This window comes from Egretta garzetta, unplaced genomic scaffold (assembly GCF_000687185.1).
Source record: "Egretta garzetta isolate BGI_Z169 unplaced genomic scaffold, ASM68718v1 scaffold158, whole genome shotgun sequence".
In the NCBI taxonomy this organism is placed as follows: domain Eukaryota; kingdom Metazoa; phylum Chordata; class Aves; order Pelecaniformes; family Ardeidae; genus Egretta; species Egretta garzetta.
The window spans coordinates 1,608,406-1,621,451 of record NW_009260430.1 but is presented as its reverse complement, the minus strand read 5'-3'; the positions used below and the strand labels follow the sequence as shown (position 1 = coordinate 1,621,451).

Here is a 13,046-nt window from a genome sequence, read left to right as displayed (position 1 = left end):
AGGGGACCTTGGCCGGGCCCCGCCCCGCTGCCAGTGCTGGGGGGGGGGGGCATGTTGATGGTGCTGCTCAGGGGCTCAGCATGGGGCAGGAGGTGCAGGACACGCCACCAGATGCTGTGTGATGTCTGCCTGTGCGCCTTTGGCTAATACCAATGCTCAGAGTTGTGATATTGAAGTGGCAGTAGGTCACCGGTTGGTCGAATGCAATGAAAAGCAAAGGCTGCCAGAAGTGTCAGATCTCACTTGGTTTCTTTTTCCGTTGCAAGGAAGATGCCTTTCACGATTGTATGTGTATTTATTAAGCCTCTTCAGAGTGATTTTTATTTTTAAGTAAATAAGCGGTAAGTGAATAGGTACTCCAACCCGAACATGTTTAAAAACTCGTAACCTCTTGTTTCTAAACATGGGTTCAAATCACAGAATTACAGGAATGGCAATGAACCAGAGATGCTAGTGCTGATAGAATGGGACCGTGCCGTAGCTTGCACACATTTATACAAGCTACCGAATCCGGAACACCGATTGACTTCTTCACTCTCTTTGTCTTCCGCAGGATGTTGCTAACTGGGCTGGTTGGCCAACACCTGTAAAGTACGGTTCATGCTGGGACCAGGGGTGAGGTGTGCGACTTCGTGAGTTATTAATTGAATGGCAAGTGGAACAGAAACGGGGAGTGCTAATGTGTTTGAACTGTTAACTCTGCAATGGAAATTAAAAGATAATGAATGTATGCTTTGGCTTCATCTTCCTACAAATATCGCTGCTGTGTAAAAATGGATTTTTACTAGCAGCAAGATTGCCTTTACTTTTGGCAGCTCTTTATTTTTGGGGGCACCATAGCCTGTCATCTGGAGGTTGTTGCCTTGCATACAAGTTGTGGGGGATTTTGTTTTGGAGAGGTAGTACGTGGTACAGGTCTGTAGGGAGAAGAAGTAAGTTTTGGAGCTCAGCACCTCTTCAATAGGTCTACAGCCTTGTCACTCCATGTGTTATAACTGTGACAGTTATGTTTTGGTTTTGCACCGCTTCTGTTAATAATATAGTTCGTCACCATTGTGAAAGTGGGTTTGATATAAATGAAAACATCATCCTGATACTGCTAAACTTCATCCTGATATTGATGTGTGCCTGGCTTTTGAAGAACAGCTTTGTTTTCTTCTTTTTGTCTCCCAGACCGTAGTTTCCAGTGCTGTTCCCCATTAACAAGTTTCCCCATCTTGTTAAATGGGGATTAATTGTGCCTGCACTACAGAGGTCTGGAAAGACTGAAGTTATTAATATTTGGAGGGGTGCTTATATATGTGTGCCAATAATGATAAGGGATGATTTTGCAACTCTTGATAACAGAACAAAGCTACCTTCAGGCTGCCCTCTCGATTTTTCTCTGTGCGGTTCTGAAATTTATTACGTGGTATGTGCCCATTTTTCTGAGACATAAAACATAGCCGGTAGGACAAAGGCAGGGAGATTTTTATCAACCTTGTTTTAATATTGAGATTGTGTTTGTCCTTCATTTTCCCACTGAGAGTAATTTTTCATCTCCTTTTTCCTGATTGAAATAGAATTGTCCAAGCGGCCTTAACAGCGTCTGATTTCATATCCACAGGTCTGGGGTTTTTTTTTTCTCTCTGTCCTTGTTTATATGAAATATTGCTTTGACTCCTTGAAGTGTGCATTCTTTGGTTAAACTCTATTTTTTGCTATTGCTGTACTGTTATGTTACCAAGTGGAAGTATTTGTGTATTATATATGTATTTCCTGAATGATGAGTGAAGACAAAAGACTAGCCATACTGCTAAACCATGTAATTATGGTTTAATAACTAACTCGTGTCTCCGTGCTCTATTTCAGTAAGAGGTAATGGGTATGGCTGGTTACTTTCTTACAATCCATTTTGTTCTGGTAACATTCCATTAATTTTAATTGGAGTCACTCTGGCATAATGCAGTGATGACCCAGGCCCAGGTTGTGGGGTTTGGTTCTGGGTTTTTTGGGGTTTGTCTTTTGGTTTTGTTTTGGTTGGTTGGTTTTTTTTAACCTGAATGCAGCATTGCCGTATACTCAAATGCTACTATTTTATGTCATGGTTATTGGGTAAAATAAGGCACAGAACGCAAAGAGCCTTGTGCTTATTCACATATGCTGAAAATGTTTTGCACAGACTAAATCACCTTTTAAAATGCATGCTTTAGAAATGCACTTAGATCCAGACTTATTAGCGCTGATTGAAAAGCAGGACTAAAAACTAACCGCAGAACAAATTGTCTTTTGTTATTTAAATCCTCAGTGGGTGCCTTTTTGTCTCTGTAACTGGAGAAATCGATAGTCAATTAATCTGTAGGTAAGAGTCAATATTTTAGAACACATCTATGTTTGGGGATCAATTTTAGCACATGGAAAAGCTTGGTCATCGTTTTAAAGATTTCTCATTTGAATCTTGACATTTGGTTCCTCGGGGCTTAATTACCATTGAGATTGGAACATCACTGTTTTCCAAAGGCATGTGAATCCCCACCCAGTGCTTCCTTTGTACACATACTAATCAACCATTGATAGAAGTTAGCTATTCACTGTCTAAATCTAGATAAATTAATCTTCCACTAAAAGTGGAAAATGCTTATGAAGAAAAATATTTGCATGAGGCAATGTAATTGCTAAACCACTGGTTGTCAAGAAGACATCTGTGATACTATGGATGAAGTATCCATATTTTGATTATGTTATTCATGAAATCGTACTGTTTTGTGGCTACTCATTTCCTGTTATTTTCCCCTGTTACAAATCAGGAAGATGAGTTTGGGCAGCTAGTTTGCTTTGTCCAGACAGGACACACATTTATCACATTTAAAAAAATAACCTGGTAAAAGGTCACCATATTAAATCAATATTTTTTTACTGCATTATTTTCGAAAATACTTATTTTCTTCATTTACCCACCCCCACACCAGACATGTAATGGAAGCTTAAAACAGTCATTCAAATCAACAATTATTGGGCCAGTGAGCTCTGTCTAGAAAAACAAAAACTGGTAACATCTAGTAACTTCAGTGCCAGAAGTTGTGGTTTTGAAGCTTGCCCATCTATGCTATGGGATAAGTCCCTTGCTAGCTATGCAAGGTCCTTACGGCCCCGGTAACTACAGATGTAAAAAATGTATTTTATTTTAGTAAGCTAACTCATCTCTGTTTCTATATCAACCGACATTTTCTAGGTTCATTAACTAATTTATCGCCATTAGGAAAATGGCTTTGAGGGATGAAAATGTCATGTGGTTTAGATCTTTTTTTTTTTTTTTTTTTTTTTTTTTTTTTTTTTTTTTTTAATATTACAATACCTTATGTTCGAGAGTGATTTATTAACCTTCTTTCACTGGTAGCAACTGAATCACAGGAGGCTGAGGTCCAAATCTAGCAAGGCTGGGAAAAGCCTACGTTCCACTGAATTTTAGAAATTTTGAGTTGAAGTATTTGTCTGGATTTGGACCCCAGTGACTTGCATGGGCACGTAAGAAATCTATGGCAAGGCAGAGCACCTGGAATTTGGAAAAAATTGAGTGTAGTGCTAGTCCTGTAACACTGCTGTTTTTATTCTACGTGCCGTGCCTTGTACAAGCGTAAGTTATAGCTAACCACGTGTGTCTTACTTGCATTTGTAGCTTCGTATTTCACCTAAATGGGTGCAGGGAAGCACAGAAATACATGACTCGCTGAAGAGATGCCCAGTTCAGTGTTGCTGCTTCATACCTGCCCTTCACAAAATCCTCCAGTATCCATTTTACCCTCCTCATGCTATTGCAGCCTTGTTTAGCATTTAAGAGCTTTCTGTGAGCTGACTCAAGATATCTCATATTTTTATTATTTTTTTTTAAGCATTCAGGATATTTTTTCACAGTAAATAAAACTTGACTTGTGGATGAAGAACAAAAATTGCCATGTGAAACATGTACAGCTTATTAACTGGTGCTGCTAATTCATGTAAATTACCACTAATTAAGTGTCTAAAGATAGTGATTTTTTAATGCTTATTAAATGTATTGAAGTGGTTTATGAAACCGATCAACACAGGACAGTTCTAGAAATGTATATTAAGACTAAATTAAGTTAGTGCCACAGAAGTTAATGTTCTAATGTATTTAGTCTGGAACAAATCCAATAATACATTTAACTAACCAGGTCACTTGATGAATGAGTGCACAGCTGGAAATTTGCTTTTAGTGAATATTTGAGCTAAAAAAATAGCTACATTCCCACTTTCATGCTAGTAAAGCCTAAGTGCTTATATATTAATGGCGAAAATAATTGCAGAGGGTCACAAATGTAATTGAATAAAGAAGGAACTTGTTTTCTCAGAAAATATTTTAAGGCTTGTTCTTGTCTCTGATAGCTAATAAATCTGTTTTTCTAAGGCAGTTTGGTAGATCCTGTCAGCACACAAATAACTCTCACGAGACTGTTGTACGAGTGGAATCTAGGCTAATGAAAGTTCATGTTTTGTGTTGCTTTGCTGTGCAGTAGGCAATTCTTCTGTTGTATTACCTGCTGATTTGATAACTTGTCACGCCACAGTTGTGGGTGATTAATATCGATTAGAAATTTTCCCTATTTATAAATTGTGCTTGAAAGGCACTCTGCTGAAGTGATGCATAGCAAACAGTACCCAGTGAATCAATTGCTGAGGTGAGAACATGGTTATTAAGATGAATTGATCATAATGACCTTAAATAGTTGATTTCCCTGATAGTCTTCTGTTTAGCTGGGGCAACCTCTCAAGAGATGAATGAATGAAGGTTGTATTTATAGGGGCTTTTTTTTTTTTTTTAAAGGAAATTTCCCAATTTTCCCTATTTATAAATTGTGCTTGAAAGGCACTCTGCTGAAGTGATGCATAGCAAACAGTACCCAGTGAATCAATTGCTGAGGTGAGAACATGGTTATTAAGATGAATTGATCATAATGACCTTAAATAGTTGATTTCCCTGATAGTCTTCTGTTTAGCTGGGGCAACCTCTCAAGAGATGAATGAATGAAGGTTGTATTTATAGGGGCTTTTTTTTTTTTTTTCAAAGGAAATTACCATAATACCCATGGTCTCAGAAACCATTTTTGAGATGGTCACTGTGAAGGAGAGGTCAGGAACCTGTGGGATTTCTGAGGGGGAATTTCTAAGGGATTTGAGCTCTTTAGCTTTCTGAAATAGATGAACTGTTCCGCATATTTCAATCTGCATGAGTTCTTCCCAACGAGAACTTCAGAAGGGGTATGTTGGACATCTTGGTCCTTTGCAGAGGTTTGAATTCACCTTGTTGCTGTATGCTTGCAATGACTTTCATCCACGCACGCTTGACTCCAGTCTTTCCCTTACTCTAGAATTAGCTGTATGTCAGCATTCTTCTGTCCTATGTAGTTCTGTAAAGCACCTTGTAACCTTCTTTTTCATTAAAAGTATTAACAGCAACAGCACAGGATCTTCTTGCTTGTTACTTTCATGAAAGCTCTTGAGTAACAGCTTAATTCCTCCTTCTCTGAGCACTTCCCATAGGCTTCATGCGAGTATTATACATATTATTTTATCCCTGTATATTTTGAATACAAGCTGTATCAGAGATATTAAACAGTGCTGTAGCTGTAATGGTCTATTAAATTTGTGCTGCTTAGAGTGTAAATTATTTTCATAGTGGAGGGTAATTGCTCCGCTTTGTCAATCCATCATCAATTCACGAACACTGCAGGGTGTACGTGCAACCTCATGTTCAAGGAATTATATATGCAGCTCCCATTATTGTTTGTTGTTCAAAAAAAAAAATAAAATTCTAATGACTAAAGCTGTGTGTGAGCTGTTACTTAACGGCTAAAAAATTTGCCAGAATTGTCATTGCCTTTCTAGCAGAGAGGTGGTTGGTTGTGAATGCTCGGAGATATCCTGAATGAGATTACTAACTACTTTGCAGTCAGTTTTCCTTCAGTGTTAATTGTGCTGCTAAATCCTAGGATATTGTGTTAAAAATCATTCCAAAGTCACAGTGTCGCATCACAGGTGCACTTTTGTGCTTAAAAGAACAGATGCCTAACTTGTGGGCACAGTCTGCCTGTAAAAAACGCTGGTTTTGTCATGAATTGTGCATTGACGTGCACAGGAGGGATACTTGTCATGTTTGTACACACATGCACCACAGCTACCTGCCTTCATACCCTTTCCTTGCCATCTCTAATGTATAATTATTGTATGTTATGGCAGAGGGTCCTAGGAATTCTTGACAGGTATTTGATGTATAAGAAAAAGCCTTTACAACACAACAAGAAGTCCCGCTTGGTGCGTCTGAGTCATTTAAAGAAGTGCTTCAGGTTGTAGAATTTTACAAATGGAAAAATAGCAGTCTCGTTCTTCCCCCACAAATGTACATGCCTAGCTCTACCTATAATGTTTGGTAATTAGTTTAAATATTAGTTCCCTTTTGTGCCCAGACTGTGCAAGAAGCTTGTAAATTATGGAGTAAAAATGCAGGGCTTGTAAATACCTGGTAATAAGTAATGCTCATGCATCCTGGACTGTAGCAATAAAAATGGTGCTGATTTAATGAGTCATCAGCATTCCTGAGCTCACAACAAGAGGTTTAGGGACAGACCTGGGGTTTCTTGCCTTTGAGGTATGTACAAGTCGTCGTCTTCCAGGTAGCAGTTGAGTTTGTTGAAGCGAAAGCCAGTGATAGTTTTGTACCTCAGTACAGTGATGGTACCAGGCTACAGGTAATACCTTTCACCCTGCAGTATTCCTAGTTGCTTTTCTAAACCCCATAATTCCTTAATCCTGCAAACACAACTAGATTGGCTGAGAAGTGTGTTGTGCAATGCTAAGGAGGAAAGGAGGAGATTTAAGTCAAGGTTTAAGGGAGCACTGAAGTGCTGTGAGTTTCCTACTATCCACAAGGACATCTGTGAAATTCTGCATGAAAAGGCTAGCTTTGTGGTGTTAGAAATCGAGAGCGCTTTTCCCTTTGTGGCACTCACCCAGGGCAGCTAGCAAAGTGTTTTTATTCTTGCCTGTAATTCCCACATCAGAAGTAAAGATAATAATGCTCCGTATTGTGTCCCATCTGTTTGCAGAATGAGTTCTGTGGAGTGGAGGTCGTCTCTTTCAAGACCAGGTCTATACTGCAAAGTTGTGCTGGTGTCACTTCATGGGAGCTGGAGTCATGGAAAATTACTCCTCCCTCACAGAAATCATGTTAAACTTCTTCCTAGCAAGGATGCTAACCTACGGTCTTTCCATCCTAGTTCTGCTATGAAAATGAATGTTCGTTTACAAACACGGAAGGAAGAGAATTCGCATTCTTTCAAATCAAAATATAATCACATCTTCCCGATTTCAAAGCCCATCCCTCTTGGCAAATCTCATTAATTATCCCAGACAGGTGTTTTTCAACAAAAGCTCCTTCTTGCATTCTCTCCTTCTTTAGCCTCCTACTTGAGCTAATGAAGCTTCAGCGATGCCTCTGGAACAATGGAGCAATTTATGTAACTGCAGGTTGGAGAGAACAAATACGGATGGTAACTGAGGAAGGGCGCTGGAGGGAGGCGGTGGGAGCAAAGTTCCCCTGTCTGTGCGAAGAGCTCTCTCATTATCGGTGGTTAGGGAGGAAGCACTGCAGAGCCAAAAAGAAAGTAGCTGTACTGCAAAATGTTCTGTGATAGTTTATTGATATGCAGATGCTGCTCTATGAAAAGACCCCGGGCCTCGTTATGGTGGCCTTTCCATCCCAAGTTAACGGAGTGTAGGTTTGCGTGAAGAGAAGGGAGCTGGCATTACCCCTGCACTGGTCTTACGGGAAGTCACTTAGCCCGATTCCTTAAAAAGCTCCTGGGTACAATTTCCAGCTGCATGAACATTGTTTACCAACACTCCGTGCATAAATTGGGTACTTCTCTCTGGAAATAGCTGGGTCTCCTTTTGGTGTGGAATTATGTGCTTCATAATTGCATAATTCATAATTGCAGCAAGTCTTCTTTCATGGTTTTTGAAAACAGATCCTGCCTGCCCAGAAAATAGGGGTGGGGCTTTTTTTTTTTTTTAGCAGGTAAGGTAGCGAAGAATATATAGGTTGTTTTGCTAAGCTAGTTGACAAGAAGCCCTACCTTGTCTAATGTAATGTGTTTTCACAGTTCATATTTGATTATGCCTAGAAGCTCTCTAGTCCCTGCCTCTTCCAAATGCATACAGACGTTTATATTCTGAACACGAAAAATCAGCAGAATTCAAATACTCTTTTAAGCATATTTGAATTTGTCATCAGCTACTCGGTAACTTCAAGCCAGCTTATAACATTTTCAGTGTGAAAACCAGGCTCAGGTGTGACCTCAAGTCCAGGCATAAGTAATTATTTTTCTTTTTTATTTGGCAAGGCAAGAGCTCTTCTTTCAGGAAGGAATGTAACTTCCCTGCAAAATCCATCACTCAATAAAATTACTTTCAGCCAAGTTTAGGTAATTCTGTCCGTATGAAGGTCAGAGACCGTAAAAATAGTGTGCAAAAGGCTCATAGTGAGATGTGGCCATTTCTTTACTCTTTGGGGAAAGGACTTTAAGACCAAAAGTGCAAAGTACCATTAGGATTTTAAATTATACAGAAATATATTGCTGTCACTAAATGGGACCCTTAAGAAAGCCTGGTGCTTGTACAGATGGCATCTGCACTTCAGTGCAGGTCTGTCATGGTCTTATGGCTCACTGAAAGCAAAACCAATCTCTGCCAACTCCCCAGGAGTATGATGAATTTTATAAGTCTCTTCAAACTGAGTATTTTGTTTACAACTTTAGCTCTTTGACTGAACATGTGAAAGACAGGAATTCCCAGCCCATGTTCTTGCAAAGGCACCTGGAAATTTAGAGCTGGTCTCATCACTTTTGAACAGTTACTACTAATGGATGTAGGGGAAAACCCGCTGTTTGCCTTCAGTACGTAAATACTTAATCATAAGCTGAGGATTTGAGATCAGAGGCTCTGACTATTTGGAAAAAAAGTCATGTTCAGAACTTAAACAGTTGCAACTCCCTTTTTAAGTGGCTGCTTGCTCAGCTCACCATGTGCAAGAAAGACAGTTCTGGAGCTAGGAGTGTTAATGTGGTTTTTTTGGTTTTGGTTTGTTTTTTTTTTTTAATTTGTTTCAATGAATTCAAGCTCTACAAAGGGGAACTTTACAGAAATGAGAAAAAAGACCCTGCTAAAATAACTCTGTATCTGCTCCCTGTTGCTTAGCTCTGGTCTTCTTGCATAATGATGTTTTAAAGTTCTTGACACGTATTGGAATGTGGAGGAAATAACAAAACCAGAACCAACCCCCTCTGTCACCTTCCTATTTATTCTACTAGAAAGCCCAGTCACCAGTCCCTGCTTGGGCAAATACCTCATATAGGAAAGACCGATAGAATCTTTGTTCATTCGTTTAGTCAGAAGTAAGAAAACCGTGGTGTGGAAGGTATTCTCGGGTCTAGTTTGTCAGAGATTTAGTGGTGGGATGTCAAGCTTAGGTTAAAGGTTGGACTCGATGATCTTAAAGGTCTTTTCCAAACAAAGCGATGCTATGATTCTATGAGATTCAGCTGTTAGCCACAGAAGGCTGTGAGAGTTTGTTTAGATCAATTTTTATCTTTTCTGTTAAGTTTCCTCTCTCTTTAAAGGGGTAGAAGAAGCGTCTGTGCTAATTAATTTCAGATATGTTTGGGGGCATTTCTGTGAAAAAACACCCTCCCCCCCAAAATGGGAGAAGGGAAGGAACCCAGCAAGGTGTCTTATGCCATGATCTCATTTGGTTTTGTTAAAGAACTCTTTTGCAACCAATTGAGTATCATTTTAACAGTTATTTGGCCTCTGCTGCATTTCAAAGACCTTCCACTGATCCAGAGAAGATCATGCAGGATAACCTTTAAAAGAAGAAAACAAAATCCTTTTTTCTGGAGGATGAGAAGGTGAAATAGGTAACCACTACTTAATACTAGGTTAAAAGACAGGCAGACACACCAATCTCTCCAGCCTTTCCTTAAGGTGTAAGGCAGTCAGTAGCTTTTCTTTTTGCAGCCTGAACGATCTGGTAATCCCAGCTCTCTTTATCACCCAATGAAGAGAACCATAGCTGGAAACTGGTACCTTGTTCACATTATGGCTTTGTCATTATTAGGCAGGCCAGCGGATTTCGTAAGTCACAGAAGAGTTAATGTTAATGTAACCTTTTCAGATCTCAGTTGCATTACATGCTGTAGAAAAGAACCAGAGTTGGAAGAATGAAGCGATGTGCTCTCACCACACCCTTCGTGCGCTGTCAGGAACCTGTGAATCAGAGGTAAGAGAAACCCAGCTGTTTCAGAAGCTTTTTTTTTGCAAAATGCATGTGCTTTAATTGTCTCCTCAGACAAATCCATAGATGTTTTACTTCCAGTTTGATTTTATCATTTCTAGCAACACCCTGTTTACCATAAAGTATTTGGCAAACTTGATATAAAAATACTTTATTGGGGTTTTCAGAAGGTAGCAGACAGGAGGAGAGGTACAAGCAGGCTCAACAGTACATCATACTGTCAATTCTTAGTACTCCTACTTCAAAGGATATATTTTAACCCATATGTAATGGTCTGACTGAACGTGTCACAAGACTGAAATATCACATACACAAAACAAGACATCATTTAAAACCTGACTTCAGATGACAATACCGATCTATTCAACAGATGTCACTGGAATAAAGTTGGATAGCATTTTTTTTATTCCTAGCAGCAGCCAAAAAGCAGTTTGCTGACAACAGCTAAGTGTAATTGGCAATCACGACATCATAAGCTTTTGGGTACTACTTTACAGCGTTTGGGTTTCAATTTGTAAATGTAGTTTTCAGACTTATGATCTTGAGCTTCCCTGTACAATACTGTGAGCATTTGCCATGGCAACTAATTACACATTTGTATTACTATATGGCTGAGCAGTGCCAACAGAGATGGGGAGTTGAAGTGTTTCGTGTTATGGTCATACTACCTCTGTTCCCAAAGAGCTCAGAGACTACATGGGCAAGTGTGATGCAGCATGAGATGGGAAGCAGAGACAAAATGCCCAAGATCTCACGTTAAGATTGAGGATGGAGCCCTGGACTCTTGAATCTGGTGCTCTATCTGTGGAATTAGTTGACGGCTTCATAAATAAATAAATTGATGCTTACGTTGCCTGGATCAGCTCGACCCAGGTCTCCATTCAAATGATGTGTGGAAGGGTGCAGGAGTTCTGGAACTTGCTAAAATTAAGAGGTATGAAACTAACTTAAAAAACGGAACACAAGCTTCACTTCTCCCCGTGCTTGTTGTTCACTAGCACATTGCCAGAGGAGTATTTTTAACATCCTGCAGAAGAGATTTAAGAAGGTCTTTGGGTCATCATGAAGGAAACTGTGGAGAAGCCGATACCCTGCTGGTACCTTTCACGTAGGCACAGCAGCCCTCCTCTTTGGGACTGCCAGGGCTCCTGCATCCTGCAGGGCCAGGGACCGAGCTCCAGGCAGGAGAGAAGAGCTCCCATGTGCTAGTGGGAGCATTGGTCAGTGCGTGGCTGGATGCAAAGGAAATCGGATCAGCGCTGAAGCAAGGATCAGGGAATGCCAACGGGATGCTCAGTGCCTCCAAGGCTGGCTGTAGACTCCTCAGGGCAGAAATTTGTCCCTTCTTGGGGAGGGGAAGGGACATCTATTGCACCACATGCAGCAGGGACCTTTTTTTTTAGCTGCTGTAGCAGTAATGATAAATGAGGTGTTTTCCTTCCGAGGTTCGTTCTTTCCTTTCCATATCATCACATACGTGTAATATCTTATGTGTAAGGAAAAAACCCTCCCATTCATGGGGAAAATCAGGTCTGAAAGCAGGTAAACTGTAGTTTGGTCCAGTGGTTTTAGGTTAGATATTTATTGTTAGCTTTTATTTTTTTGGTTTTTATTTTAACAAAATGCCGGTGCCACTCTGGCTGACTAGGTGGCAGCAGAGCTCTTTGGTGGCACCTGCAAGTGGAGGACACAGATTTCTCTGCCTGTGGTTAATGTCAAAACCCCCTTACCGTTCCATTCTGCATGGTTTTGTTGTTGATGGACTAGAATAAATGAACAGTGGTCTCACTGCTGCCTTCCCCACATGCCCCTGACCAGAGCTCCTAAATTCTTCCAAGGAAGGAAGCTACAGTACTTTTCCGTAACATTGGGGTATTAAAACAAGGCTCTTCTCGTCCACACACTTCACTTCCAGCAGTTCTGAAGGGGATCGTGAGGTTGAACCTTCAGCTTCTTGGGACAGAGGAGTTTAATGAAAGCTCTTCTGAAGCTGTAGTGGCAGAGAGGGTACAGGACAGGGTTGACAGCCGAGTTGATCCACAGCAGCCAAAAGGAAGTCTCGTACCAGTAGTCAGAGATGCAGTGGCCATGGCAGCCAGCACGGATGATCATCAGGAGAGTGTATGGTGCCCAGCAAATCCCAAAAATGCCCACGATGATTGCCAGCGATTTGGCCACCTTCTTGTCTCTAGAGAGCCTGAAGCGTTGAGTCATGCTCTGGGACACTATCTTCATCCGTTTCTCTAAGGAGAGAGTGGATGCTGAATTTTTACAGCTCTTTTTGTTGCAACACTTGGGTTTCTCGGAGCTCGTTGACAGCAGGTCTTTGGCACCCAGGCTGGCAGTGGAGGCTGCTGCTTGAGCTTTGCTCTTAGAGAGGTCGAGGGTTTCAGCTGGCTCCTTCTGCTCCCACTTACAGCATTTCAAAGAAAGCTTTGCTTCTGGGCTCATTTCCATCTCTTCAGTGAAGGGCTGGTTGTGCACTTCGTGGAAAACATCCAGGCGTATTTTGGTACGCTTCTGTATGTTCAGGTAAATGCTCAGGTTGAAAAACATTACACTGATGAAAGGGGTGAAAAACTCCAGCGTAGAGGCTGTCATGAGAAAATACCAGTTGTAGAAGAATTCAGCGTAGCATTCCCCAGTGGGTATGATACTCTGGCCCGATATATACTCCCAGCTGATAATGGCAGGGGCGGTC

The 13,046-nt window shown here is 40.7% G+C and overlaps 1 protein-coding gene across 1 annotated transcript in view; it reads right to left on the bottom strand.

Annotated features, from left to right (window-relative positions):
• Nucleotides 1-12,250: 12,250 nt before the first annotated feature.
• The window catches only part of HRH3 (histamine receptor H3), a 30,153-nt gene continuing 29,357 nt past the window's right edge, over nucleotides 12,251-13,046 (bottom strand). Inside the window, 1 exon segment of the mRNA XM_035899276.1 lies at nucleotides 12,251-13,046. This exon segment is cut by the window's right edge and continues 18 nt beyond it. Coding sequence (XP_035755169.1) covers nucleotides 12,251-13,046 — 796 coding nt within the window.